The following is a 25,982-nucleotide window of genomic DNA, read 5'->3' on the forward strand; positions in this document are numbered from 1 at the left end:
GTAGTGGCTCAAGAAAAGAAAGATACTTGGCATAGCTGATGTTCCCTGCTCTACTCAAATGTAAACCATCAACAGAAAACATGGCCCGGCGAGCCCGGCTACCATTGTCAAGGAAAAACACACCCTGGCGAGAACATAGGCGAAGCAAATGAGAGTTTAACTCAGACCGCCTCCTGTCATAGACCTCAGAGTCAAACCTAGGCAGGATGCTAGAGATGACAACAGAGGCTGACGGGAAGCGAGACTTGGTAACAGAAATAAGGCAACTGAAATCATCAAGAGTCCGGCTGAGTGGACGGTGCATGGGAAGACAGTTAGTCCCCACATGCAGGAACACCAGGTCAGGCTCAACAAAAGGGTGACGAGAGATGTCAGAAGTCAAATCATATACTGAGGCTCCAGGGTGCGCATTAAGGGAAAACAAAATGTCAGAAGAGAAGGTGGCATGATTGGAGACATACTTACAGATAGAGTCAGTGAAGGAAAGGATGATCTGAAACAAGAAAAAAATGTCATTTAAAAAAATTCAATTCACTGATTCATGAACTAATGCCACTAATATTAATTGATGGTGTATTAAATGTCAATGGTTTTACATGAACAAGCCAATACATTTTATAGTACTTAAGTATAGTATGAGGCAGTGGATATGAAATCTACATCAGATCATTTGATCTACTCATTCAACATTTATCTATTCATTGGATTATTTTAAATCTATTATTCATCTCCTAAGTCTGTACAATATTTTACCAAAAGTCCTTAACGTAGTACAAAAATATGGTGGACATTGCTGATGTGATGATTGTTGTTTTGTTGCACATTTGATATAATATCTTGTGGGTATAAAGTTACCCCCCTCCCCCCATATCACAATCTGCTTCAAACAATGGTATTACGTTTTCGTGACCCTTCATTATGTTGCAAACCTGCCAGCCATGAAACTGCGTTGTTATGCAAGTTGTTTGTTTGCCTTCAAAAGTTTACCTAACAACATCGGACACGTGACAGTGTTGGCGGGAAATTCTGGTCACACCCAAGGATCTACATGTACTAGATTTTTCACAGCGAAATTTTCTGGGTTTTTGTTAACGTTAACCATGTTCTTGAAGTTTCTCTCAGCGACAAATAAATTCTCACTAATAAACAATGAATCAAATAAAAATCTGTCACGCACCGGCATAATTTAATATATTTTACAACGTACGATGTAGGTTTAGACCGCGGTTGTTGTTGTGTTTTCAAGAAATACCAACGATAAAGCACATCTGTCACACTAAGTGACTAACAGGGCCATAGGACTCTCACTACGATGCCAACGTGTTGGCGAAAAATCGCTAAAAAACTCGACCCCGGCAGATCTAAAATTACTTATCTACCCAGATTTCAAACCAAAAGGATTTTCACATGGGATATAGACGAAGGTTAAACGGCTCTGACGCACCATCCAATGAATACGGGTCTAGGTGCGAAAAGCAAACGCCCCCAATCTGAAAATCGCCGAATTTTCAACTCTTTACGACGCTGCCATTTTGCTAATTTGACTGTGTTCCGAGTTTGATCATCAAACAAATTAAAATCGTTGTAAAACCAGACAAAAATGGATTAAATGGAGAGCTGATAGCAAACATGTCCGACACTTACCGCCATCTTCGCCGAAAGGCCGTACATCGTGATGCAATCAGCTGTCAACTCGGATGAAATTTCATCTCGCTGGCGGCGGGAAAACTGGCGCCCTTAGCAACGGCGTTACTATGCATCGCGCATTGATATGTAAGAAAACAAATCGCGTTCCAAAGACATTCTATTTTAGACGTGGCTGGGCGGCTGAATGACCGGAATTTCTTGACGGTGGTCCCTAGTTTATGAATTCCGAGTTTCAAGTCAATATACCAACCCGAAGTGATCTAAATCTAACTTCAAAATTTCTGACTGACTGCTGTAGCGAACAGCGCGCCGTTTTGAGACAGTTGTACGTTCCATGAACCCCGGGCGTCGGGACTACCTACCAAAAAGCTTGTCGCTCGAGTTTACAACTATGTACAATCAATATTTCATCACGTTTACAATTTTTAAGGTTTCCCTTTTACTCCTACGTAATTTTTAAACCGACTTTTACCTCTACCCGTTTGATGATATGATCTGAAATCAGTTGATTTTAGCGCAAGTTCCCCGCTGCTTTTTACCTCGCAACAGATTTCAGAACGAAAGGAAATCTAGTGCGTAAAATGCACCGAAGTCTCTTCTTTCAGGTGGTATATGGCATATTATCAATTTCGAGGGCGAAACAGGCTTAAATTTGAACCGCGCGAGGCCACCTCATCAGAGGCGTCCGAAAAGGAACGCTTCAGCGCTGGCATCAGCGCCCGTTCGACAGAGCGCACGCCGGACCCCCACCATTGTATTTACGTACTCATCATCGGTCGACGTGATCAAATGTAGACATGTTCGCACATGTCTACACACGACGGGGTTATACCGCCCCTTACGGGGTGACATACCCTTTCGTAGGCTAATTACAAGACGGGGATGCGCCAGGTCTCCCGTCCGGGTGAATGATGTAATTCACCATGTGGCTGATACGAGACAGAGGTTCGCCAGGCCTCCATCCGGGTGATTTGAAGTGAATCACCAACTCCCGACAGAAGGATTTGCACCAACGCACACCGCACCATCGCACGTGTGGGGGTTCTTTAACGTGCATGGGGTATGGCTCTCCCCATACACGGGACCTCCATTTAACGTCCTATCCGAGGGACGACTCATTTTTCACTTGAGTAAAGTGAGGAAAGTCGTGTAATGTGCCTTTCCCAAGGGCACAAGACTGGCAACACGGTAGGCGGATTCGAACCGGCGACCTCTCGATCACGGGCCGAATACAATACCACTGTGCTACGCGGCCCCACGTGTAGTTACGTAATAGTTACCGTAAAACTAAGACTCCATTTGCTAATTCACTCCGTCTTCACGTGTAGTTTTTCTTTAGGCATCCTTTGAAAACACTGGAGAGATATATTGGTGCCGATACTTGTGTTAAAAGTCGATTGCACTCGAATCAACCAAACCAACGACTTGCAACATTTGGATTTGAAACAGTCAAAAAGGTGACCTCAGTAAAAATGGAATTACAAACCTTCCCAGATTTCAAACCAACAAGATTTTCAGAAGAGGTATAGTAGAAGATTCAACAATTCTGGCGCACTAGTCATTGACAAAAGAATCGAAGGCGTAATGCATTTGCCCCGATATTCAAATTCGTCGAAAATTTAGCTCATAATGGCACCACCATTTTGCCAAATTCACTGTGTAACAAATATGATCAGGAAACTAGACATAATAGTTATAAAACCCCACAAAAATGGATCATATCGAGATTACATGATATTCCTTTATGACACATATAACGCAATCTTGGTACAAAGGCCGGGAATCAGGTCTAAAGCAGCTGTAAAACTCGGATGAAATTCCATCCACCTGACGCGCTAGAAGCGTTTCCTTAGCAACGTGTTGCTAAGGACCGCGGAGCGATTCGAACTGCATAGAAAACCTGTTCGAAAACTGTTCGATTTAGGTCATGGCGTGCCGGCTGACCTCGGGGCGAGGCATGAACTTATCACCCGGTCCGGAACACCCGTATCGAACGTTATCGCAACCATAGTATGACATGTGATAGTTTATCAATACGTTACCCTGAGACTTGTAGGCAGAGACACACCAACACCAGAGGTACCACTTGTACAGAACCCACTACCGATCCACTCAGTGATAGTGTGTGGCACTTTTGTGTCAATAAACGCCAAGCCATTATCACTGAAAGGAAACATATTGTTTTATTTCACAACATACAGTCAAACCTGCCATAGAGGCCATCTATTCAAGCCGTTCATCTGACCACTTTTTCTAGGTCCCGAAAATTTTCCCCATAGACTCAAGCATTAAATGGGCATTCCACCCCAGAAGTGGGTATTATGATTCCTCAGAGCATAAATAGCTCTAATGCTTGCTTGAGCCAAGTTTGTTTTGTGAAATTTACCATACGTTGAAGCCAAACCACAGGGCGAACATTGTAGGAAATTGGTTCTTAAATTTCCTTAAGGACCCTTCCAATTGTCATTGAAGAGAATCATCAGTCACGTATGTACACAGTTAATAGAATTTTCATGAATCAGTGACTACACTTTGAAAGGTAAACTCACGTACCTACAAATTTTCGATGGCTATCAATCCACCTTGATCACGGAGTGACCCGTTCTCGCGAGAGTTGCGAGTCACTCCGAGAGGGTCACTCCGTGATCAAGGTGGACTGATAGCCATCGAAAATTTGGAGGTACGTGAGCTTACCTTTCAAAATGTAGTCACTGATTGATGAAAATTCTATTAACCCTTCTAATTGTGCACTGGTGGGTGGGGGGGACTTGGCCGACGAGGAGGAACAGGTATTGGTCGGTACTGGTATAAGGTAAGTTGCATAGGAGGAGCTCAATGTCGATATTTCTGAATGTTTAAGGTTTGCAAAGGTAATCCACATCACTAGGATGTTTTGTAAAAATATTGAGTAAACTTAGATAGTCCAATTGCTATGCTGAAAACATGGAATGATAATTGCTTGTTATGAAAAATAATGATAATAAAGTTTATTGCAAATTCTTGCCAGTGGGCTAATTTCAGGTAACATGAGAGATTCAGACATAAGTATACCTTTTACATAGGTACAATGCCTTCTGTCCTAAGTGTAAAAAAAAATAATTTCAAAAGCCCTAAAAGCATAATGTGTGCTTTTCTGAAAGACAATCACAACAAATAAGCTGTTGTACCCGACTCTAGCGATCTTCCACAGCCAGGTTTCTGGGAAGTAGTTCCGCACTTCCACGACATGCTGTCCTTCCACGACATGCTGTCCTTCTCCCCCAAATCCGCTGTTACCTGAGAAGACATAAAGAATTCAAATAGCAGTCGAAAACGCAACAATTCAGTTCCCAGAATGACTGTTGGGTAGGTGAAGCCAGCTAACCAGATCAAGTTAGTTCGCTCCCTTGATGTTGAAGACAGTATAAGGCGGTTTGTGCCTGTTGCCAAATTCAGTAACCTACGCTTTTCTACTACAAGGGTTGTCATCACCAGAAGGGCCCATGCTCTGTGGAGAGAAAAACGAAAAACAACACTGACTTGTTAGTAGCGCTTAAACGGTGTGTCTTACCTTTAAACTCGTCTAGAGTAGCATTGAGACTGAGGTCTGCTAGTATCCAAGTTGAACGAGGTTTCCTCTCACAAGGACAGGTTTGTAGTAAAAGATCAATCATCGCCAGCTGAACCATGATCTGGGTCTTACCTGCATCTTGTCCCCAATATTGGATATCGGGCGGGAAAGGAGGTTCCATCTCACAAGGACGGGTTTGTAGTAAAAGGTCAGTCATCACCAGAAGGCCCATGTGCTGTGGAGAAAAAAAAATAAAGCAACACTGTAGCATTACTGTGGGTCTTACCATCAAACTCGAGCAATGCCGCTGTTGAACACGAAAAGAGGCTGCATCTCACAAGGACGGGTTTGAAGTGAAAGGTCAGTCATCACCAGAAGACCCATAGCCTGTCATGACAAACAGCATGATGTGAAATGGATGAAAAACTATGGATGAAAAAAAGATCCTGTGCTATGCTGTAAAACCAATGACATACCGAAGAGCCAAAGTAGGACTTCCCAAATGATACAAATAGGACATGGTCAATGAAAGAAACATGGAGTTTGACCGTAAAATTACAGTATTTGGTTTGCTCTATTTCAAAGTTATCACAATAGACATAATGCAACGTCTCATTCATATCTTACTCCAAGTGTGCAAAAAGAGCATCTACCTAAAAGAAAACGGCTGCATGGACGTGTATCTATAGCCGTGAGAAATTTCCTTTTCACCAGCCCATCTAATATAAAACGTCAAATTTGTTTAAGTTTGTTTGAAACTGAAGAATTTAGCAGGTAATTTTAGCGTGCTAGATCGGAGCGGTGCGGTCTTCCGGCATCACGACAGTGCCTCTTGCTGGGCATAGACTAGCAGCGGCTTTTTATTGGAATAAAACGAGACCAGTTGTCAATATGTTCATTGCATTTTTAAACACAATAAACGGTGTATGCACGTTTATATTGAACTAAAATGTAAAGTCAAAACTCACGAATGAGACAGTAAGAAAGGAACGGCAAAAAGGTAAAATCATTGTGAGTAAGGAAAACACTAAGTCTTGTGTTTGGCCTAATTTTTGCCGGTAGGTACTTCATGCTCCTGATTTGTACCTAGACATATTATCATAAACTGTAAAAGTTTTAAGAAATGATCACAAAGGACTAAAAAAATAAAATAGCACACAGGCTATGGGTCTAGGAGCTGGCCGATGGAGGGCTCACTGGTTAAGTCACTTCCTTACCACAATTAAATTGTGAGGTATTCTGCATGTTACTCAGAGAATTATCATGGAACAAATTGTAACTTGAATCCGCTAAGTCGCGTTTCAGCATGCACTCCAAATCCTTACATTTTCTGTTTATTAGCTTATTTGACTGTTAATTGGATTTCGCAACATAATTATATTTTTTACCTTAAAAGCCGTGTAGGCATCTTTATAGGACGAAGATTCAAAGCGAGGGACAAAACGTTTCTTGATGCGTCTCTCCCCTTCATCCCTCTCGTCTTTCCCCTCCATCTCTCTTGGGTCATTTCTAAAATATTAACATATATAGGATACATTTTTTATCTATAAAAATGGCAGCAATGAAATAAGCACATTGGTACAGTACGGTGGAATCAATAGTAATAACCCATCTAAAAAACCTTTCTCTTTTATCTAAAAAAAAGAGAAAAATCATTTATTTTGGTGCATCAGGCATGAATGGTGAATGTGATAATCCACTTTAAGAGCTCAGGAGTTGGCTGCAATTTTACATTTGATGGAATATGCATGAAGGTGATCAAGAAAATATCAAAGGCAAATGACCAAATGGAGGGAGGGTGGAGGCACTCATTCGGTCAACAATTCTAAACAATGCCAGGGACAAGTATTGGTGATTGCTTGTAGATGTACCTGTCTGAATCTAGGGTTGGAACCTCCACCTTTTCCACCGTAAAGGTCGGAACTGGAACAGTAGGGCGAAAGGGGGAAATGGCCTCGGGGCCATCGTAGTCACAGTGTGTATTCCTGTCCACATAGAGACGTTCGTCTAAGAAGTTCAAGTCAACATCACGCAGCTCTGAAAAAATCTGAAATAATTTACATTTGTAACGTTAAATTTAAGTAGACAATTTACAAGTGACCTACACTAGTGTTTAACAGGCGATAGTAATTAGGACTACCACCCATACTAATCGAATCTGGACATTCCTCAGGAATCGGTATATTCCTCTAGAAAAACGAACATTCCTCGATTTTCAAGCGCATATTTCTCTTAAATAGCGTATATTGTACATTTGTAAGAATACATTTCCCTTCAAAGCGAACGTTGCCCTACATTATTCATTGCACTTGTGCTTAGGATGCATCTGACTACAGGTACCTTGCCACCTTGCCCTGAGTGAGCTGTTTGCTGGATCTCAAAAAATAGGTTGACATTTCAGGAAGGCTGCATAATATTGTGGTTGGAGGAAGAAAATTCAGATATCATATACTACGGTTTTGTCATTCAGTGGCTAGAATATGCCTGACTGCTGGTACCTTGTCCTGGGTGAGCCGGTTGCTGGATCTCAATAGGTACACACTCTTGTCCACTACACCAACAGAACACAGGGACCCAGGGGCAGCCTTCACTGTCAGCTTGGTTGTTGCGCCTGGTAGCTGAGACTCCCTGGGGAAGGACACACTCACCTGTGTATGGGATCATGGAGGAGTTGCTTCAATTAGTCCAAGAATGCAAATCAACAAAGCAACGGGAACTTAACTTAATGTCACAGACCAAAAGACTTTAGTTTAAGTGACCAATGATCAGGGCTTCTCTTCTTAATGTATGATAATGACTTGCTAACTACCAAAGCAACACCATGAATAGAATCCAAAATGTCATAGATCATTCTAATGAGGAACTTACGTTGTTTTCCAGACAGCTGGCAATCTTGATGGAGGCACTGTCCGCCACCACCTCCCCATCATCACGCACGTAATACACCAACAGGCGCACAATGGGAGACATGCTGGCCACAACCTACAAAACATTCAGGTGGCAACATGAAAGAAAATCAAATTATCTTCATCTTTGCGTTGTGCATCTTGGGTATCACATTTTTTTTAATTTAATAGCACATATCATGCTTATATGACATGGAAAATCATCGCTAAATATCCACACCAAAATTCACGATGACTCGTCTACCCCTTCTTGATAAATTCTCCTTCAAAATCTCAACCAAAATTAAGCCCCCGCTGTTCAAATAAAGCTGCTCCGGGGTTGACGCCTACGAGTATGTCACTTTTCAAATAGTCTTACATGACTATTACACCTGGGCCAGATCTGGAAGGTACTTGGGGGCGGAATCAAACTATTGATGGTGTGTAATGCAACTGCTGCCTAGTCCAAGTTCGATTTTAAGTTGCCAATATAATCACAATTTTGTATTCATTTAGCAGCACCAGAACGCACTCCTCTGGAGTTTAGTTGCCTTTGATACAGAAATAACATGCAGCTGATAATCGCTACGCTGCATTACCTTGAACTTGATGGTGAAGTGTCCGGTGTAGCCTGGGATTGGAGGCATGGTAGGGCTATCATCCATGTAGTAAAAAGGTGGGCTGAAGCGTTTCCTACGGACCTCCCCATCGCTGATTTCCTCCTTTTCAGCTGAACCAGTGGGTGCGTCAGATGATGTGAGAGGATCATCAGTACCTGCAAGATCTCGTGGGGACATGGATTCATGACATACTTTTCTGTCTACAAGAGTAAATGTCTGGTCTGGAGGTCGGAGATAGCCCTTCGGTCAGAGAGTAAGTGGTGTAGGTTTGGGTTCAGTAGCAGGTTTCCTTGGAACTGCAGGGGCCGATTTGGTTTTGATATGTTTGATGTTGGTATGATTTTTGATATGTTAATGGCTTAAGTGATCATTTTATAGATAGTTAGACAGATTATACCAATCAGTATCTCTTTTGCACAATCAATGAGGAAGTTTATAGATTCACTGCATTAAGTGATAGGACTCTCAAACACTTTAGCATATGTAACTGAGAGAGAGAGAGGACTGTTCATTGACATGAACTACAAATGTATGCAAATACAAGGATGATTGATAAAAAAATTCTAATTCCGTAGTAAATGGCAGGAATGTAATAGTTGCGGCATTTGGAAGCTAAGTTAAGGTGAACACCAATAGACATAATTCATGCATATCGGGCCCATTTACGTAGTTTATGAAGAAATGCTACAATAATCTTTGCTAAGATGAGACTTAAATCCTTTGAACAATTTACCTTATCAAGTTTCTTTCGCCATTTGTAGAGAGAAGGTGATAAACAAATATTGACCATATGTCATTCAAAAAGTTAAACATCATTTTGCTAAGGTGTTGAGGATCTCTACTTTTGTCTTTGTACTGTGCTTGTGAAATCATGTCGTATTCAAGTCTTTTATCTGCTTCATTCGAAGTACTTCGTTTGTCAACAGAAAAGAGGAAAGAATTATATCATTCACATACTTCGTCTCGTGAATCACGATGTCAGGGGAAATCATTGGAGATGATGACATAACTCAGAGATACTTTTTAGTATTCATCAGTCGACATGGTAAAGAAATATGACATAAATAGGCCAAAGAAGTTCTTTGTTATCGGCTGTCTCCAATATTATAGTAGACCTAAAGCACCTCAACGACACCTCTTTATGCACTTTACTGTTATCAGGATCAACATCTCTCTCACATCAACAGAACTGTAACATCTTTGATCTTGTCATTACCTATATCCATTGTACAGGCAGGTTCTCCTAATTGATTAAGCACCAACTTGTCTCGTTTAGATTTACTTTTCTGTTATCCATATTGTACTTGTATGTAATGTGGTTTACTGTTCTTGTTTTATGCGTATGTTTCTTGAGTAGAAGGCTTAATATAAGCAATTTGTTGCTTTCTGCCTCATACTCTCAAAATACATGTAAATAAAAAAAATATGACATAATAAATTGCACTGGACAATGATGCAACAAAGTTTAACATACCAAATGATTCTTCTGCAATCACAGTTACTACTGGTGGAAGATCTGTGGGCTCCTCTGCTGTGTTGGAATCAGTAAATGGAGCAGTTGGAGGGGGCGTAGTGGTGGGTGGCTGGTAGGTCGACGGCCCATCGGTACTATCAAATGCAACTTCCTTGGTTCCTATGTCCAGGATGTCTCCCCGTGACATGATCTACCAAATGCAAGAGTCAGTGGTACATGATTTTGCTCTATAGCTCTAATTGGACATTACTTGAAGCTTCCGTGTACTAAATTACGTTATCCATATATTCAAGCCAGTGTGGTCTTTAATACATTTATTCAATGGTTTCCCCCTCAGGTACTTATTTTTCTTGTACATTCCCGTGCACATCGACATCAATCTTTTCACATATTTCCACAGAAACTGTCCTTGTACATGTAAGAAACCAAAAACATAGGTTACCTTGTAGTGGAACTTGATCTTACTGGCTCTCTCAGTAGTGTACAGAATAGAAACTTCTGCCACTGTGTCACATGGCAGGATGTCGTGTGTGGGTTGAATCTGCAAGAAGCTGGAGCTGGGACTGTGTCACATGGCAGGATGTCGTGTGTGGGTTGAATCTGCAAGAAGCTGGAGCTGGGAGACCACCAGGAATCAGCGCTGTGATCGGCGCCTTGCCATACTGTCCAGCTTGCAGGGGTATCTGCAACCTTGGCCTGTGGGCAGGATATATCATGGTTACTGTCTTCAGGAAGTTATAATCACAGTATTTCTGACAATTGATTGCATCAAGGTCAGATTTAGCGAGTTTCAGTACTTCTGAATACAAAGATATGACATTGTAACTTTAACCTGCTTACTTGCAACTGTCATCCTAACTCTATGTTTGCAATTTCATGTTAACCTTTGTACTAACAAAAGTTGCAAAACAAGATTTTTTTGGCTTGAATGTTCCGCTTAGTATCAATGGTCATAGTCTTTCAGAAGGTAACAATGATAACAGTAGAAAGGTTTTTATTCAACTCATATAAAACGTTCCTTTTGGCACCAATAAAATTATAATATTAAGTCTTGTGAATTCAGAGAGCTAACAATGAATGATTAGAGCAGATGATGATGCTTCGAAGAAAACAGGCGCCACATTGTTTGGTTGTTTGTAATGTTTTAAGATTGATCCGCGGCACTTAAATCAGTATTAAAAGGAATATAATAAGTCATTTAAATGCAAACACATCACTCACATTAAGGTTCAGCTTCCTGACATTCGAGCCTATCATGTAGGTAGGCAGTGTGAAAGGGATCTCTCCATACTTGTTGGATGTGTAGTTGTGGGCAAATCTTTGATGATTTTTATTGTTATAGGCCTCAATTGTCACCTTCACACCAGCCAGAGGGTTGTCCAGAATGTCTGTTACGTGGAGCTGTAGGTAGACAATTTAATATTTTTCAAAGTTACGACTGAAGGTCAATATGATTGTGAAGTTGAATGTATGAAAGCTCTTCTACTTTGGTAACTGATAAGAATAGTAGAAGTACCTGACTGCATGATATGTTGTTCGATAAACCGGCATTATTCGTTAACCTTCTTTTGCTACTTCATTAGCCACATTTAAGCCAGAACACTTCTGTATTGCCTGTATCTAAGTAGCCATGGGCTTTCATCTATATTGAATATCTCATATCAAGTACATGGCATAATCACAGGATAATTGTGTGCAGTACCTTGCCATGATATGGTAAGCCTGGCTTGAACACTTCAGGACTATTAAAGTGCAACTTATACTTCCGCTTGGAAGTCTTGGTGTCATGGGTTCCATTCAATGCGACACCTGTGAAGTAAGGAAGTTAAATGATAATGAATTTATATATAAAGGGTATACAATATGCCCACCGGCTATATATATATATACTTTCATCTTGGACCTTCACTCTAATGATGTAATGGTCATACTAACAAATGCTGTTCCCCATATCAGTATCCAAACTGCACTAAAAAAACTTTGAAAGTTTCTGTCAAAATGGAATCAACTTTAATAACCTTGCTTGTCACCCACCTGTGCCATCCTCTGTGATTTCAGCGTTCACAAGCAATGACCCAAACAATGTAGGAAAATCCGCGCCTGGGGTGTAGTTAAGTCCAACCAGGCTGGATTCAATTTCGATGTTGACGCAGCCATTTTCGCCAGTCTATATATGAAGAATATTCCAGGACATGAACACACACACATAACAAAATACTACAATTATGAAAACCAGTTAAATCGTGTGGCGTAGCAGCAGTGTTCGGCTCAGAACCCAGAGGTCCCGGGTTCAAATCCTGTCATGTCACCAATCTTGTGCCCTTAGGAGAGGCACTTTGCACGACCTTTCTCACTCCACCCAGGTGTAAACATGTGTACCTGACTTCGTATGTGGAGGTTAAATGTGGTGGAAGGAGTAGGTTGGGCTTCACCTTCCAACACATAACGTTATACTATGCCCATTGCGCTTTTAGCCTCAAACGGCTATGGGAGTTTACCTTTACCATCTGCCTGTCCTTTGTGCGTTACACTGTAAGTTGTGGCACTTTTAAAATGTGTTACTAAATTGAGTTAAACGTAGTCTGTCTTAAAACAAATGATGATAAAAGATGATCAATGTTGAAGTTGAAACAAGTCAATATTGTACCTTGCCAATCCAGTTGTGGCAATTTATTATAAACCTCGGTTGAGTAGTCCAATACCAATCGACCGCTTCTAAACAGAACTCCGCCTTCACCTCTCCCAGCACAGGCTTGCCATAGGTGTACCTGTGGGCAAATCACAAGTTGACAAATGCATAGTTTCTCAGGCAGTACAGCTTTCATGCCGTGACCAGGCACCGACTGCGAGCCTGGGACTTGTCTGTATGAAAATGGACATTAAGTCTCCCACATGGAAGGTGGGGAGTGGGCGCGAGCCCAGCCTTGGGAGTTTTTTTTTATTTGTTGCTTGGGACATGTTTTTTTCTGATCGACGGTGGTGTTGTTCCTGGAGGAGGCGGTTGTCTGATAGTGAGAGTTGCTCACCACTGAATTGGTCGCGTTGGTAAATATATTCTCTCGAAGTTAGTCCGTCGGACCGGGCCTTTGTGTTGAGGCAAGCCGTGACAACGTCTAGTTGGTCGGATGAGATTGGTTGACCGAGAGGGTCGCATTTCTTTCAATTGCTGACGCTCTGGCTTAAGCTGAAGGATTATCATTAAACATTGAGATGAACCAGCCTCCCCTTTTTAGAACTAAGTTCTGTTATTGCATCTAAGCATAAGAAAGTTGATGATTTCTGAAAAAGAGTTAAATGTTTATTGAGAACATTACATGTCGCAATTTCTAATGTCCAATCAGATCTATGGAAAAATCACCGATTCTTTCATTTGATAGATAAAGTGTCGCGGGAAGACATCCTGGACATAGGCCATCTTATGAATGACATCGCGCCTGTATCATATATCAGTCGACTATGTAAGATATTAATTCTTTAAACAATTCCACTCACTTTCCACAGATGATAGTTGGAATCACATCCATGTCCACAGGGATCCATGGGGGTGGAGTGATTTCGACCTCAAACTTTGGCAACACTGGAAGATTTCAATTACGCTTTTAATGCACTGCACAATGGATGTCAGTCTTTTATCTTGGGCGCCAATTTAGTAATGATATCAGTGAGGATGTAAAACAACTCTCATAATTCTGCCAGCTACCTAACAGCCGCCACATAAAATGTTTAAACTTTTTGAAGAAGACATACTCATGCAGCAGCAGCATCTTCGAGGTACATCTACGCACACTTCAGATATCCAGGTGTTCAATATGAAAGACCTCCATGACACCATGTTTTAGATATGTGGAAGGATATACAGCGGAATTGTGAGAGTGAACATTGTACTGTTCTCACGACATCAATTCTTCTTTCCATCTCACAAGATTAAAGCATCAACGTCTTTGATAACATCCAGTTATAGGCTATATATAATTTGTTTCTTCCAGTTACTGTAGCATTTGTACTAATTTTGTATGCCTCATATTCATACCACACTAAGGCCTGACCTCAGTGTACTCTAAAGGACACTAATCATGAAATGTGACCCAGATAAGCAGATATTGCAGAGTGGTACTTACCAAACTCCTCCACATCAAATGTGGTTTTGTAGGTGGTACCTGCTATCAGAGCATTGATGGACCACTTGCCCAGCACTGGTTCTTTGGACAGCTGTTGTTCCAGACTTGCAATGCCTGGCCAATATAATGCGGGGGCAATGAAATTATGAAATGACGTTTTGTAATCTTTGTCTCACAAATCGACTAAAAGACCACCTCTGAAAGCTAGCACCTATTAGAGGTCTGAAAAAGTACAGTACAAAATTCTAAAAACCTTTAACTAAACCATGACAATGTGCAGTTTTCTAAAGTACCGTGGGTTCACCTTTTGAATCTCTAAAAGGGCTGAACCATTTCCAGTGTAGCTGACACTTTTAATGCAGGCAAAAACAGAGAACAAGTTGGCAGCTGACCTGCTTCTGGGGCTGCCCTGATACGTGTATGGGTTCCGTGACCCAAATCTGGGTGGAACAGTACCTAGTACCTACCCTCCTCAGTTGGTACATCTAGCCACTGATTAATCCTGCTGCCACTGTTATCCTCCATCCACACCATGTCAATCTGCAAGAGTGAAAAGCATTATAACAACATCCATGGTTGAAACGTAATTACATTATTTTCTATGTGGTAAGTCTTTTTTTTACAAAATTGGGTTAAGTTTTTCAAGAAATACAATCTGATAACTTTGCAACCTCTGCTGCCAGAGCAAGACCAGTGTTATTTCCGACACGAGCACCAATGAGTTAATGTTAAAGTGCAAAACTATCCTCACAGACATACCATGTGACAAAAGCTGATCTGCTTTTTTTTCTTTTCTTGCCAGTCCAGTGTACCCTATTCCGCAGAAATCTAAGAAACTCCTTCTGTAACATTAGCTTCATTTAGGGTCGCTACTATCACTGAATCGTACAATCTAGAGTAATACAATATGGCAGAGATGATAAGAGGTTGTACAAAATTAAACACAAGAATCTAATATTCTGCATCATTAATGCCACGTACGTGTGATGAAAGACAAAATGAGTAACAAGAGTTTGTAGACCTCAGGCCTGCATGAAATGTATTGGGTGTCTGTAGACCTATTGTGTATTTTTTTTGCCTTTTTGTCTGTGGTTGCGTTGTTGGAGAAGTGAGATTTTTACCGTGTTGGTTGTGCACCATGCAAAAGTCTGAAATTCCATTTTCGGAATGTGTAAGTTTGGGCATGGATGAACATTACTTATTTTGGATTTCTTAAGCATGTAACCAACCACAGTACCTTGAAGTTGTTGAGACGACTTTTCCTACCTTTTTTGTCTCAGATGGCCCTTGTAGTTATTCTGTCACATATGATACATTCAGTACTGATATCTTCCTATTTCAATGTACTGACCTTATTCAGCTGCTAAATCTCCTTAGTGTGGCAATGATATTCATTAAAGATTTATTTCTGGAGTGCAATAACACTTGACACTGGAAGGTTATTTGCATAATTTGACCAATTATATTTTTACAGTAGTTCCATAGACAATATGAATAGTGGTAGCCCCCATCCAGCAACAACAGTTAGTCCCCAGGGTGGTATGATATCTTTATTCAATCCATCCAACTAAAACCTAAATTTCTTGAAGTACCTAAGCCAAATTTAAAAGCAAAATTTACTATTTGAAATGTCCTTGTCATTCCCATTCATAGATGGCAAGCTGCTGGCAACTTTAAAAAGTTTCAGAAAGCTGTTGTAGTCAGAGTGAACACCCAGCAAACAGCCCCCAAAATCAATGAGCAGTTGCTTAGAGGGGGAAAAAAATTTCATCATATTTTTGCAGTGACAAAATGCAACAAACAATACCAAATTTAAAACAGAACAAAGCTTCTACCACTTAACCCTGCCCGTACTATAGATTAGGCAGGCCCAAAAATCAAGCGAACATGACTAGCCCCAAACTACAAATTACCTGCATACAATACTATAGTATGTGAAATTGTATAACTTTGCGTTAGACCTTTTGTACCAAACTGACTGCATTTAGCCCCAACGGGGCATGAATATGCAATAAACTTCATTGTCATTGTCATTGTCATTGTCATTGTCAATACGGAAATGGCAGCCCCAATGCAACAAGAAACACAGGAAGATAATATACATACCGTTCTCTTACACTCAAGCTCTATACATTTCTCCTCCACTTTAGAAAGTTGTATCTTCTTCTGATTGCCAAACAGGGTAAAGGAACTTGTACCAGAACTTTAAACTCAGTACTACACAGCTCTCAAAACACCACAAAGTCTAAGAAGCAAACTCAAATTGTACCTAACAGAAACAGATACTAGTACAAACTGAACTGGACTAGAACATCATCTGGCGGAGACACTGTTGATACAAAGTAACCTGATACATTGAAGGTAGCAGAAGCCAGTGCAAAAACAGATGACGGTTCTACACATAAGCTTAAAGACCTATCAATCAACCCAAACCCTGGACCATAATCTGTTTTCTCAACCAAGCAGATGTTAGTGGTCCTGAATCCCAACCAAGAAAAAATCAGCATCAGCCTACAGTGTCAAGTTCATGAACTAGGAAGCCCAAAATCAAACCTGACCACCAGGACACGAGCACAAACCCATGTACCAAATAGCAAGACAATGGCACCTTGCGTTCCGGATATACAGCGCACACCCCATGCCCGCACAAAAGGTAACCTGGAATGTCAAGTTCAAGCACCAAGGGCGCCAAAATCAAATTTGAGAATCATTCAGCCACCGCCGACACATGTGCCAAATATCATTGCGCCCGCACCAACCGTTCAGAAGATATAACTCCGGAAATACCCCTCCCGAACACAAAATTCGACCTGCCGTGTCAAGTTCAAACGCGACTAGGCCCAAAGTCAATCCTAGGCAACAGGCAACAACTCCCCACCCATGCAGCAAAAATCGTCGCAATGGCGCGTATCGTTCCGGGCACACAGCGCCAAAAGTGCCCAAAAAACACAAAAGAGGCCATCTTCAATGTCAAGGTCAAGCACCAGGAGGCCGAAAATCACACCTGAGTGTCAGGCTACCACCCCCAACCCACGTACCAAAAATCCGTTCTCGAGATACAGCGCCCTACATCCCCAGCTACAAAAAATTCCCACGCCCATGAAAACCATACCTGCATACATGCAGGTAATAACACTTACATTCTCAGTAGAAGGCCTTAGGTCCAACTGCAAAGTTAGAATATGCATCTGAACTGGAAAAAGGGAAAAAGAGATTTCAGAGAAGTTTATGCTTAGTCATTTATAGTAATCATTGCAGATTGAAGCCACGACTTGATATTCCTACATACCCTGTTTTTTTAAACAACGGATATAGGTTACCCCGCAGATAAAGGTATCTGTGTCTGTATCAATATAGCCAGTAAAGTAGCGTTACCCTTCTGCCCAGGTTTGTAGATAGGTTTGTCTGTAGAGATGAAGGTATGCGTGGCCTCCTGGACAATTCGGAGATGCTTCTCATCTTTGAAGTCGTACGATGACCCATTTCCGTGTACTGACAGCTTTGCTTCCTTGTAAATGGAGAAGACAAGAGGGACCTGGAGAAGATAAAGTTTTCCCCTTTGAGATAAATAGATTTATTTGCTGATCGTAGGCCACAAATTATGAAAGAATGACATTTATGTATAGAATTACATTTATAGGTGGGACGTTTGACTTAAAAAGTGATTTATAAAACATCCTCATGCAATCACATTTGCATAATTCGTATCTCATTATGCTGACCATAACTTAAGATATCTACAGACCATTAAAAGAATTATGAACAGTGCATGTCAAGTACACGAGATATGAAAACCGGATGTCCTGCTGCAGTACCACAGATAGCCACAAGGAGGTAAAAATCAAACTTATTTTTCTGACACCCAGAGAGAGAGAGAGAGAGGTATCATACTAATATCTAACAGAATTCATCAGAACGCATTACATACGACGAACTATACAAATTTGCATAAAAAAACATCAAAATCGAGCTCTTATAAAATCTACAATCAGTACCAAAATAGCACAAACCTTGAGCTTGACACATTTGTCTTGGCCCTGTGTAAGCACGTCAGTTACTGTGGCGGGCTCAACATCATTCCCATCCTCCGATGTCAGTTCAACTGAGACCTTCACATCATCCGTAATGTTGAACAGTGAGATACACACAGCCGCCTGCGTACCGGACGGCAGAATCTTGGGCGACACCACAAGGTATCTGGGATAAAAGGAAAGCTAGAGTTCCATTACGCCATACTTCACCACTCACTCACTCCGGCGAGCTCGCTCTTCACATAACTAGTTTCCTCCACCCCTCTTTGTCATCCATCGCTGTGGGAAGTTGCTGCAGGTCCAAACCGCTGTCTTCAGCAAGCTGCTTAATGTACGGCGACTTCCGCGGTCTTCCCCTGTCTCTGTTTCCGTGGTTCGGATTCCACATTAACAGTTTATACAGTTTATAAGCTGTTCAAGGTCTGAAACTCTTATCTAAAGCTAAGGGCACAACCCGCCATACGTGCAAATACTTGCTGTCTACGTGCCAAAACGTGGGCAATCTTTTGGGATCCGTAAGTGGTAAGTACCGCATCTGTACGAACGCGTAGGGAATCCGACGGATTTTGGAGCACGCAGACACGCCGTGAAGGCAAAACTGTGTGCCATCGGGCTGCGGATTCGCCCCCTGAACGTGCCAGTACCGGCGACGCGCCTGCCATGTACAGCCTGAACGTTTTGAGAAATACGTGGCGAACGTGGCTTCCCAATAAACGTACACACAAATTGCACGGCGGGTTGTGCCCTTAGCTTAAGCAAACAAGGGTATTGTAGTATGTCCACACGAATTATGTAAATGGAGCCAATTTGCTTTGTTTATATGTAGTAATGTTCTCCTTTACTTATCTTCATAAAATTAATACCACAAATATGAGATCCCCACTGTTCACCACCATTGACAGTCCGACCCGTAAGTCCGTCGGTACGGAAGCCCGTAACGACACATTTTAGGCATCTAAGAGGCATCTCCAAGGATATTCTGGATATCCAGAACGCGCTCCTTTACTTGCGACGTGTTCTGGATATCCAGAATGTGATTCGAAGTGCATCTGGGATAGAAGTACATCTGCGATACAACAAAGCCCTCGCTCGCTACATCCGAGATGCCTTCGAGATATATATACCTCTGGAGGTATATATGGGGTACCCGAAACGAGGATTTTTTTTTATTCTTCTGTCGATTCGACAGGCATTTGTCGGTGGGTTCGGCACCCTGACCTGCACATGACTTTTTATGATGAAGGAGGGGTGTGCAATTCCTTCTCCATCCTCTCGTCTACTGGAGCACTAAGTTTCGCAGTGACAGAACTGTATGCCACGTGTGAGACGGCTCCAGCAGATGCAGCTTTGTTGTTCGGAGTATCCGTCTCCTAGGAGGACTTCCGACCAAGGATGTAATGGGTTTCTCCTACCCCTGACTCGTGTATAGCGGGTGCGTCCTGCCCGAACATGCCCCTAAGGCCTGTCTCAGTCACAAAGGCCTGCCACTGCCACTAGCCGCAGCTAGATACTCATTTACACCTGAGTCAAGTGAGGAAAGTCGTGTATGTAAAGTGCCTTTCCCAAGGGCACAAGATCGGTGGCACAGCGGTGAATCGAACTCAGGACCTCTTGGGCCTGAGCCGAACGCGCTGCCGATTACGTATACGCCACGCGGTCTCACCGAAACGAGGATTTTGGTCCACCAATATACCTGGCCTCTGAGATGTCTTGAGGTCTCCGAGATGTCTGTAAGATGCCTCCGAAACGCCTCTGAGATGCCTTCGATATCCCTTTGAGATGCCTCGGAGATGCCAAAAGATGTGTGGTTAAGCCCCCTTTACAAATCAAGAATTTAGCTCGGCCGAGTTGTTGACGAGCACCAAATGGACATTTTCGGCCGGAGTATGACCGGCGTTTTGGCGATTATGCGGGCCTCTGCCGATTTTAAGCAGCTCGGCCGGCGTTTGCGGGGCACTTGCAGCTGCGCTTAATTTCAGCGAGGCCTCGGCGGGGAGTGTTGAGCTCGGAGAGCCCGTCAATGGATTGCCTGTAGCTCGACCGGAGCTTGTCCGAGCAATGGCCAAGACTTGGCCGATACTCGGGCGGCAACCCGACGGTTTTTTACTCTCTTTTTTTCGGTCGGAGTTTGCGCGAACTCTTCGGCCTCGCGCCAGACTCGTTCGGGCTTCCTGCAATAACCGGACGATATTCCGTCCGACTTTAAACTAGTTTGGCGTGCTTTGGGCGAACGTTGTGCTGGTGTCGCTGGGAGCTTGGGAGGGCTCCGGCAGAATTTTAACTGTCACCTAATCAATTTGAACACGTGCCTTTGTTTTAGACTTTCATTTTCAGTAAACAGTTTGTTTCGACATATAAGATAAATAAAGACTACTGTACGAACTTTTCTAAGAAAGCTGCGTGCCTCTTATAATGTAAGACAATTGGACACCAAGACAGTACTTCCCATCATCTTTTTTTGCTGGTTTGGATGTGTGAGATCATATATTCTTCATGTCTGGAGGCTTCCAGTCTGAAACTCGGACGGCCTTTGCCGGCCTTCGCTCGAGGTTTGCCCAAGGTTCGCCCGAGGTTCGCCCGATTTCAGCTCTGTCAAAATTGTTGTATTATGCTGAATAAGACTGGTCTGTTCACTTTGTGGCTCTTGTAGTAGTTTTTGGATTGGTGTATCACCACATTCCTGTTAATATTATTGTTTTCAGTGTGCCCGTCCACTCCACTCATGTCCTACATATATCCCGCAACTCAGAAATTAAATTTTACACAAATATTGCCTTTTTACAAGGTTAGTCAGTTCTGACTTCGTCCATGTTCAAGACATAGTACAATCTCATTAACAAATTATAATCAGTTGTGTTGGACGGACATCGGACGGGCTCCGTTCATTTGTTAAGGGGGCAGATTTTCAGCGAAAAATACAGCCGATACTCGGGCGATGTTGAAATTTTGGCGAGCTCTGACCGATCTACAAATTCGGCCGGCGTCCGCATGAATTGTAAAGCCGGCTTTAGACGGGCTTCCGTACCGATAGACTGACGGGTCGGTATCACCTTACCTCTTCCTTATACCCGCCTCACATTATATACGATTTTTGGACGTACTTCGCGATCGCAGGAAGGTCGGCTGATTTTAAGATCTTAAGATGGTCTTGCGTATTTTTCGCCCAAAACCTGTTCCCCTCACATATGAGCGAGCTTCGTGCGATCGACGGTGAATAAATCTATGATAATGAACCTCCCATGACCTCTTGCACGCGGACAAGGAACACAAAACGTTCCTCAAAAAAGGCAAGAGATCAATAAATGTTGCTTATTTTGTTGTCGGAATCTTTTTAACCAATGAATGAAATGCGCGGGCATAATAGAAATGACACAAGAAAGGAAAGTGTGTCACAAAGCCAACCTACATACTGCCACAGGGGGCCACAATGTTAGAGTTACCCTCACATTCCCAGAAATTCAATATTTGTAAACAATCGGAAGTCGGGTGAACGTCGCCCGAACGTCGCCCGACTAACGGGCGTTCGCCATCCGATTTGCGTTCGATGATTAATAACTATGTCTGTGCTCGCCTATCGGTCTTCAATCGTTGGATTGACGCAAGACTATTGACCGATACCCTTGCGAGGTACGCACGATTTGCACGCACGATCTGCGACTCTGTAACGAGCTCTGCGATCTCGGAGATCTCCTGCGACTTGTCGCTTATGTTAAGAACATATTTCGCTGCACCGCGACCGTCATAAGACTCCTGAAAATTGCCGGCGATCCCTAAATATCGCAAGATGATCGTGAGAACACCGGACGTCTTACTCACGAAAATGTCATTTAGAGCTCGTAAACTAGTCTTCCGATCGAATCGCGCCTAATGTGAGGCGGGTATTAGCGCAACTGATTGACATGGGATAGCATTAGGGTTTATAGACTGGCGAAATATGTACCGCTTTTGCGATCAGAGCATTGCAAAGTGTCACTAAGATAAGAAGCTGTAGACCAGCCGACGACCAGCCCACTCTCCAAGCAGAGGTTCGTCTGCCGGCAGATGTTTGGCCGCGGGAGATGACGAAAACGGTATGAAATAGAAAGCCCGATAAAATTCATAAAAACACGTCAAAAACAGACGAAGACGAACCTATGCTCGGAGAGTACGAACAGCCGAACCATCGTTCGGCTAAGAGAAAGAAGCGTCGCCGTAGCGGAGGAATTGTCAACAATTTGACAATTTGTAAACAATTCACTAGATTGTACAATGGTACAAATGGGGTGTGCATGTGTCAAAACCTTTCTATAAACACAACCGGACGCCCCGTTGTAACTTTTTGTCAAGCTGGCATGGTATTTCTATTTCAGATTCTGTACTTCACTGATTGTTTGTCTTTTTCCAGTTGTTTGTACTTAGTCTTCGGGAACGAATTCGGAATAAACTTACCAAAAAACATAGTCAGGTTTTACTACTGACTTTTTTGGTGGAATTTGGTGTAATTCTCAATTATTCATGGTCATGGAAGTGTCAATTTCAACATCTGGTTGTTTAAGAAAAAAATGTCGGCCAAGTTCTTTCTTGGAACCAAGGAGGTTGAACATTTGCATGTCCCGATTTGCTTTCAATATGTACTTCTCTACCTTTAATATAATAGCTAGCCACATACCAAATATCATATAAATCCGTCGTTCCTTTTGTTCAGTTATTCTCCTTCGAAGATTTTGACAAAAGCTCCAATGCAGTTCCAGAGCAAGCTGCTAGGGGCCCAAACATACACCACTCCTTCCTTACGTCACAAGCTATCTGCCTCCAAGAAATCAATGCCATAGCATGTCCAAGTCAAAAGATATCTAAAAAAAATCCGCTACAGTACCAATGTCACATACCAGGGGTCCCAAATCGACAATGACCTTTGTCTTCCCAACACCTACCAAAAAAATTAAGTATCATCGTAATTAATCCAGAGGTTATTGAGTTATGCTGGCTACAAAAATCCGGAAACACAGACAGACACAAAACTATACGTCCATGGAGAAAAAGGTGACTGACTTTTCAGACCTTCTTCCGGACATATCGTCAAAAATTGCTCTGCCATAAACAGCTTTACGACAAATTTACATTGCCCTATATAAAAGAGCCCCTTCGACCACTGTGGTTATGGGTCGTGAGTGAGCGAGTGACATTACCCTAGGTCGGAATGTTTGAGTAAAATACAAGGAAAACATGTTGGTGCTCAAGTCATGCATGATTAATGCCAGGCAGGGTACAGACGAAAGAGTCAAGTCCAACCAGCGCCATAAACAGGAAGCCAATCTCAAAACAATGACCGATACATAATTAATGGTCCTCGGAGGGGTCACGTCGAAGCTATTCTCCAAGCAGAGGTCCGGGTCCGGCTTTTTTGTCGGGCTTTCTGTTTTCTACCCTTTTCTTCGTGTCCACTGGCCAGCGGTGGTGGTCCGACAAAAACGCCTAACAACACGTCAAAAACTGCCGGGGCCTAACCTCTGCTTGTGGTGTAGTCATGGCGTCGTGCTAGACTTGTTTTCGAGGTAAAGTTTGACTCCGCGGCAAACTGAACAGCCGCACGGTTCACACGGCACTGCTCTGGGGATATGCGTGGAATATGTATTGTTATGTCTACATATTTCTACCGTATAAGCCAGGTAAAGACAGGGCATTCTTTGCAAGCTCTGAAAATGGTAGATAATGAACTTTTACTCATCTGCAGTAAATACAAAAAAAACACTCATTTTGCAGAAAGTGCCAACTGCCTTCAAAGAAGAAGGTCGACGGAGATTGACCGAAAATTTAGGGTAAGTCCCTATATTAATTCAGTGTTGGAAAGAAAGTTTAGCAATTTCTATAACAGTGTAGTTATAGTTTATAGTTGATTACAAACGATAGTGTTCTGCACTCCATCACTTTAATCTTACTTTGGGACTGTAAGTGTAGATACATTAGATAGATACTAATGTAGATACTGTCTACATTAATGATATTGTCGATAATCTTGTCTCCCAGCCATTTCTTTTTGCTGACGACAGCTCACTTATGCATGTTGTTGATAACGCGAGTTATTCCGCTTCTTGTTTAAATGCTGATTTAGAGAAAATACACAGATAGGCTGTTCAGTGGTTAATGGAACTGAATCCAGCCAAAACAGTTGAAATGTGCTTTTCAACCAGAAGAGCTTATTTAGTACACCCACCTTTGTTTTTAAACAATTGCATTATTAAGTCTGTTTCTTCTCACAAACACATAGGGGTTACCTTAAACTCTGACATGACTTGGAAATCCCACATCAACAATATATTGTCTAACACTTCTAAAAGCTTAGCTACTTTCAAAGGGTTGAAATTTAAACTCCCTCGAAATGTTTTGGAAACATTGTACAAATCATTTATTCCTCCGTGTTTGGAGTACGGGGATGTCGTTTGGCACAGCTGCACGTGTGAAGAATCACAACTTTTAGAACGAATCCAATACCACTGCTCTCTTATTATAACAGGTGCTGTTAAAGGATCACCGTACTCCTCAGCTTGCAAAGAACTCGGCTGGGAGACCTTATCGGACAGAAGGCATATTCATAGACTTTTATTGTTCTGCAAAATTATTCATGGTTCTACTCGTAACTATTTGTCTGATCTACTTCCTTCAATCATTTCCTCAACATGTTCGTATGACCTTCGCAACAAAATGAACTTAAGATCACTCGATGCTTCAACAAATCGTTTTGCAAAGTCTTTTGTTCCTTACTCATTAAGTTACTGGAACAAGTTAGACTTGGCAACACGTAGTTACAGCTTCCATAGGTTTAAAGCGCACTTGTTTAAATCTGTAAAACCTGTCAAATTTAGACATTTTAGTTTTGGTCCCAGATATGCTTGTACTCTCTTGGCACGCCTTCGCATTGGCACCTGCAGCTTGAATGATAGTCTTTTCACTCGTGGGCTAACTGGTAGTCCAGCCTGTAGCTGCGGGTGCCAATGCGAATCGATTTCTCATTTCCTACTTCACTGCCCATTACATAATAATCCTCGTCACACTCTCTTCGGCAAACTTTCCAGGATCGTAGGACATCTTTTCGATATTTTCTCTCTTTCTGATGGTGAAATCAAACATTTACTACTTTTTGGTACTTCCCTTTGCAACTATTCCACAAACTGTTTAATTATGTCTTCAACCCGGAACTACATTGTGCAAACTGGCCGTTTCTAACCATGTTTTTTTTGTTCCGTGTCCTACCAAAATTTCCGGGGGGTGGGGGGTACCAGGACTTGCGCTTCTACCAGTCAATACATTAGTATTCCATTTGTACAGACTTACTGCATCTTGTCAATCATATGTTATTCTTATTTTCCTTTAATAGCGGCACCGATATAAGTTGTCTTAACTTGAGTGGGCCGCTACTTGTCTGTTATTTTGCCTTTATGTGTTTGTTCAATAAAAAAAAAGTGTAGATAGCCTTCGGGCATGCATGATTTCCATTCGGACAACTAAAACATTACTTATATGTATGATAAAGAAATACGCAAGCTGTGCAAATCTAAACACACCAGTATACACAGAATTCCCCTTACCTTTGAGCCGCCGCCGATACAACAAGCAAGGGAAGTATCGCAAACGCCGCGGCCTTCATAGCTGTTTCTCCTCCCGTAGCCTTTCTCCAAAC

General features: G+C 42.1%; 1 protein-coding gene across 1 annotated transcript in view; it reads right to left on the reverse strand.

Annotated features, from left to right (window-relative positions):
- Positions 1–25,982, reverse strand: part of LOC118422291 (pregnancy zone protein-like) — a 45,864-nt gene extending 19,882 nt beyond the window's left edge. Inside the window, exons 1-21 of the mRNA XM_035829809.1 lie at positions 25,891–25,982; positions 18,305–18,491; positions 17,670–17,829; positions 17,435–17,487; positions 14,762–14,834; positions 14,295–14,408; positions 13,669–13,753; positions 12,824–12,944; positions 12,211–12,343; positions 11,879–11,985; positions 11,398–11,577; positions 10,642–10,872; positions 10,177–10,366; positions 8,682–8,857; positions 8,066–8,179; positions 7,696–7,845; positions 7,069–7,244; positions 6,586–6,706; positions 5,330–5,432; positions 4,815–4,923; positions 3,690–3,810 (exon numbers count right to left, since the gene is read on the reverse strand). Of these exons, the coding sequence (XP_035685702.1) occupies positions 3,690–3,810; positions 4,815–4,923; positions 5,330–5,432; positions 6,586–6,706; positions 7,069–7,244; positions 7,696–7,845; positions 8,066–8,179; positions 8,682–8,857; positions 10,177–10,366; positions 10,642–10,872; positions 11,398–11,577; positions 11,879–11,985; positions 12,211–12,343; positions 12,824–12,944; positions 13,669–13,753; positions 14,295–14,408; positions 14,762–14,834; positions 17,435–17,487; positions 17,670–17,829; positions 18,305–18,491; positions 25,891–25,949 (2,763 nt within the window). The 5' untranslated portion in view covers positions 25,950–25,982. The remainder of the gene's footprint in view (positions 1–3,689; positions 3,811–4,814; positions 4,924–5,329; positions 5,433–6,585; positions 6,707–7,068; positions 7,245–7,695; positions 7,846–8,065; positions 8,180–8,681; positions 8,858–10,176; positions 10,367–10,641; positions 10,873–11,397; positions 11,578–11,878; positions 11,986–12,210; positions 12,344–12,823; positions 12,945–13,668; positions 13,754–14,294; positions 14,409–14,761; positions 14,835–17,434; positions 17,488–17,669; positions 17,830–18,304; positions 18,492–25,890) is intronic.

Source organism: Branchiostoma floridae, chromosome 9 (assembly GCF_000003815.2).
Source record: "Branchiostoma floridae strain S238N-H82 chromosome 9, Bfl_VNyyK, whole genome shotgun sequence".
Lineage (NCBI taxonomy): Eukaryota > Metazoa > Chordata > Leptocardii > Amphioxiformes > Branchiostomatidae > Branchiostoma > Branchiostoma floridae.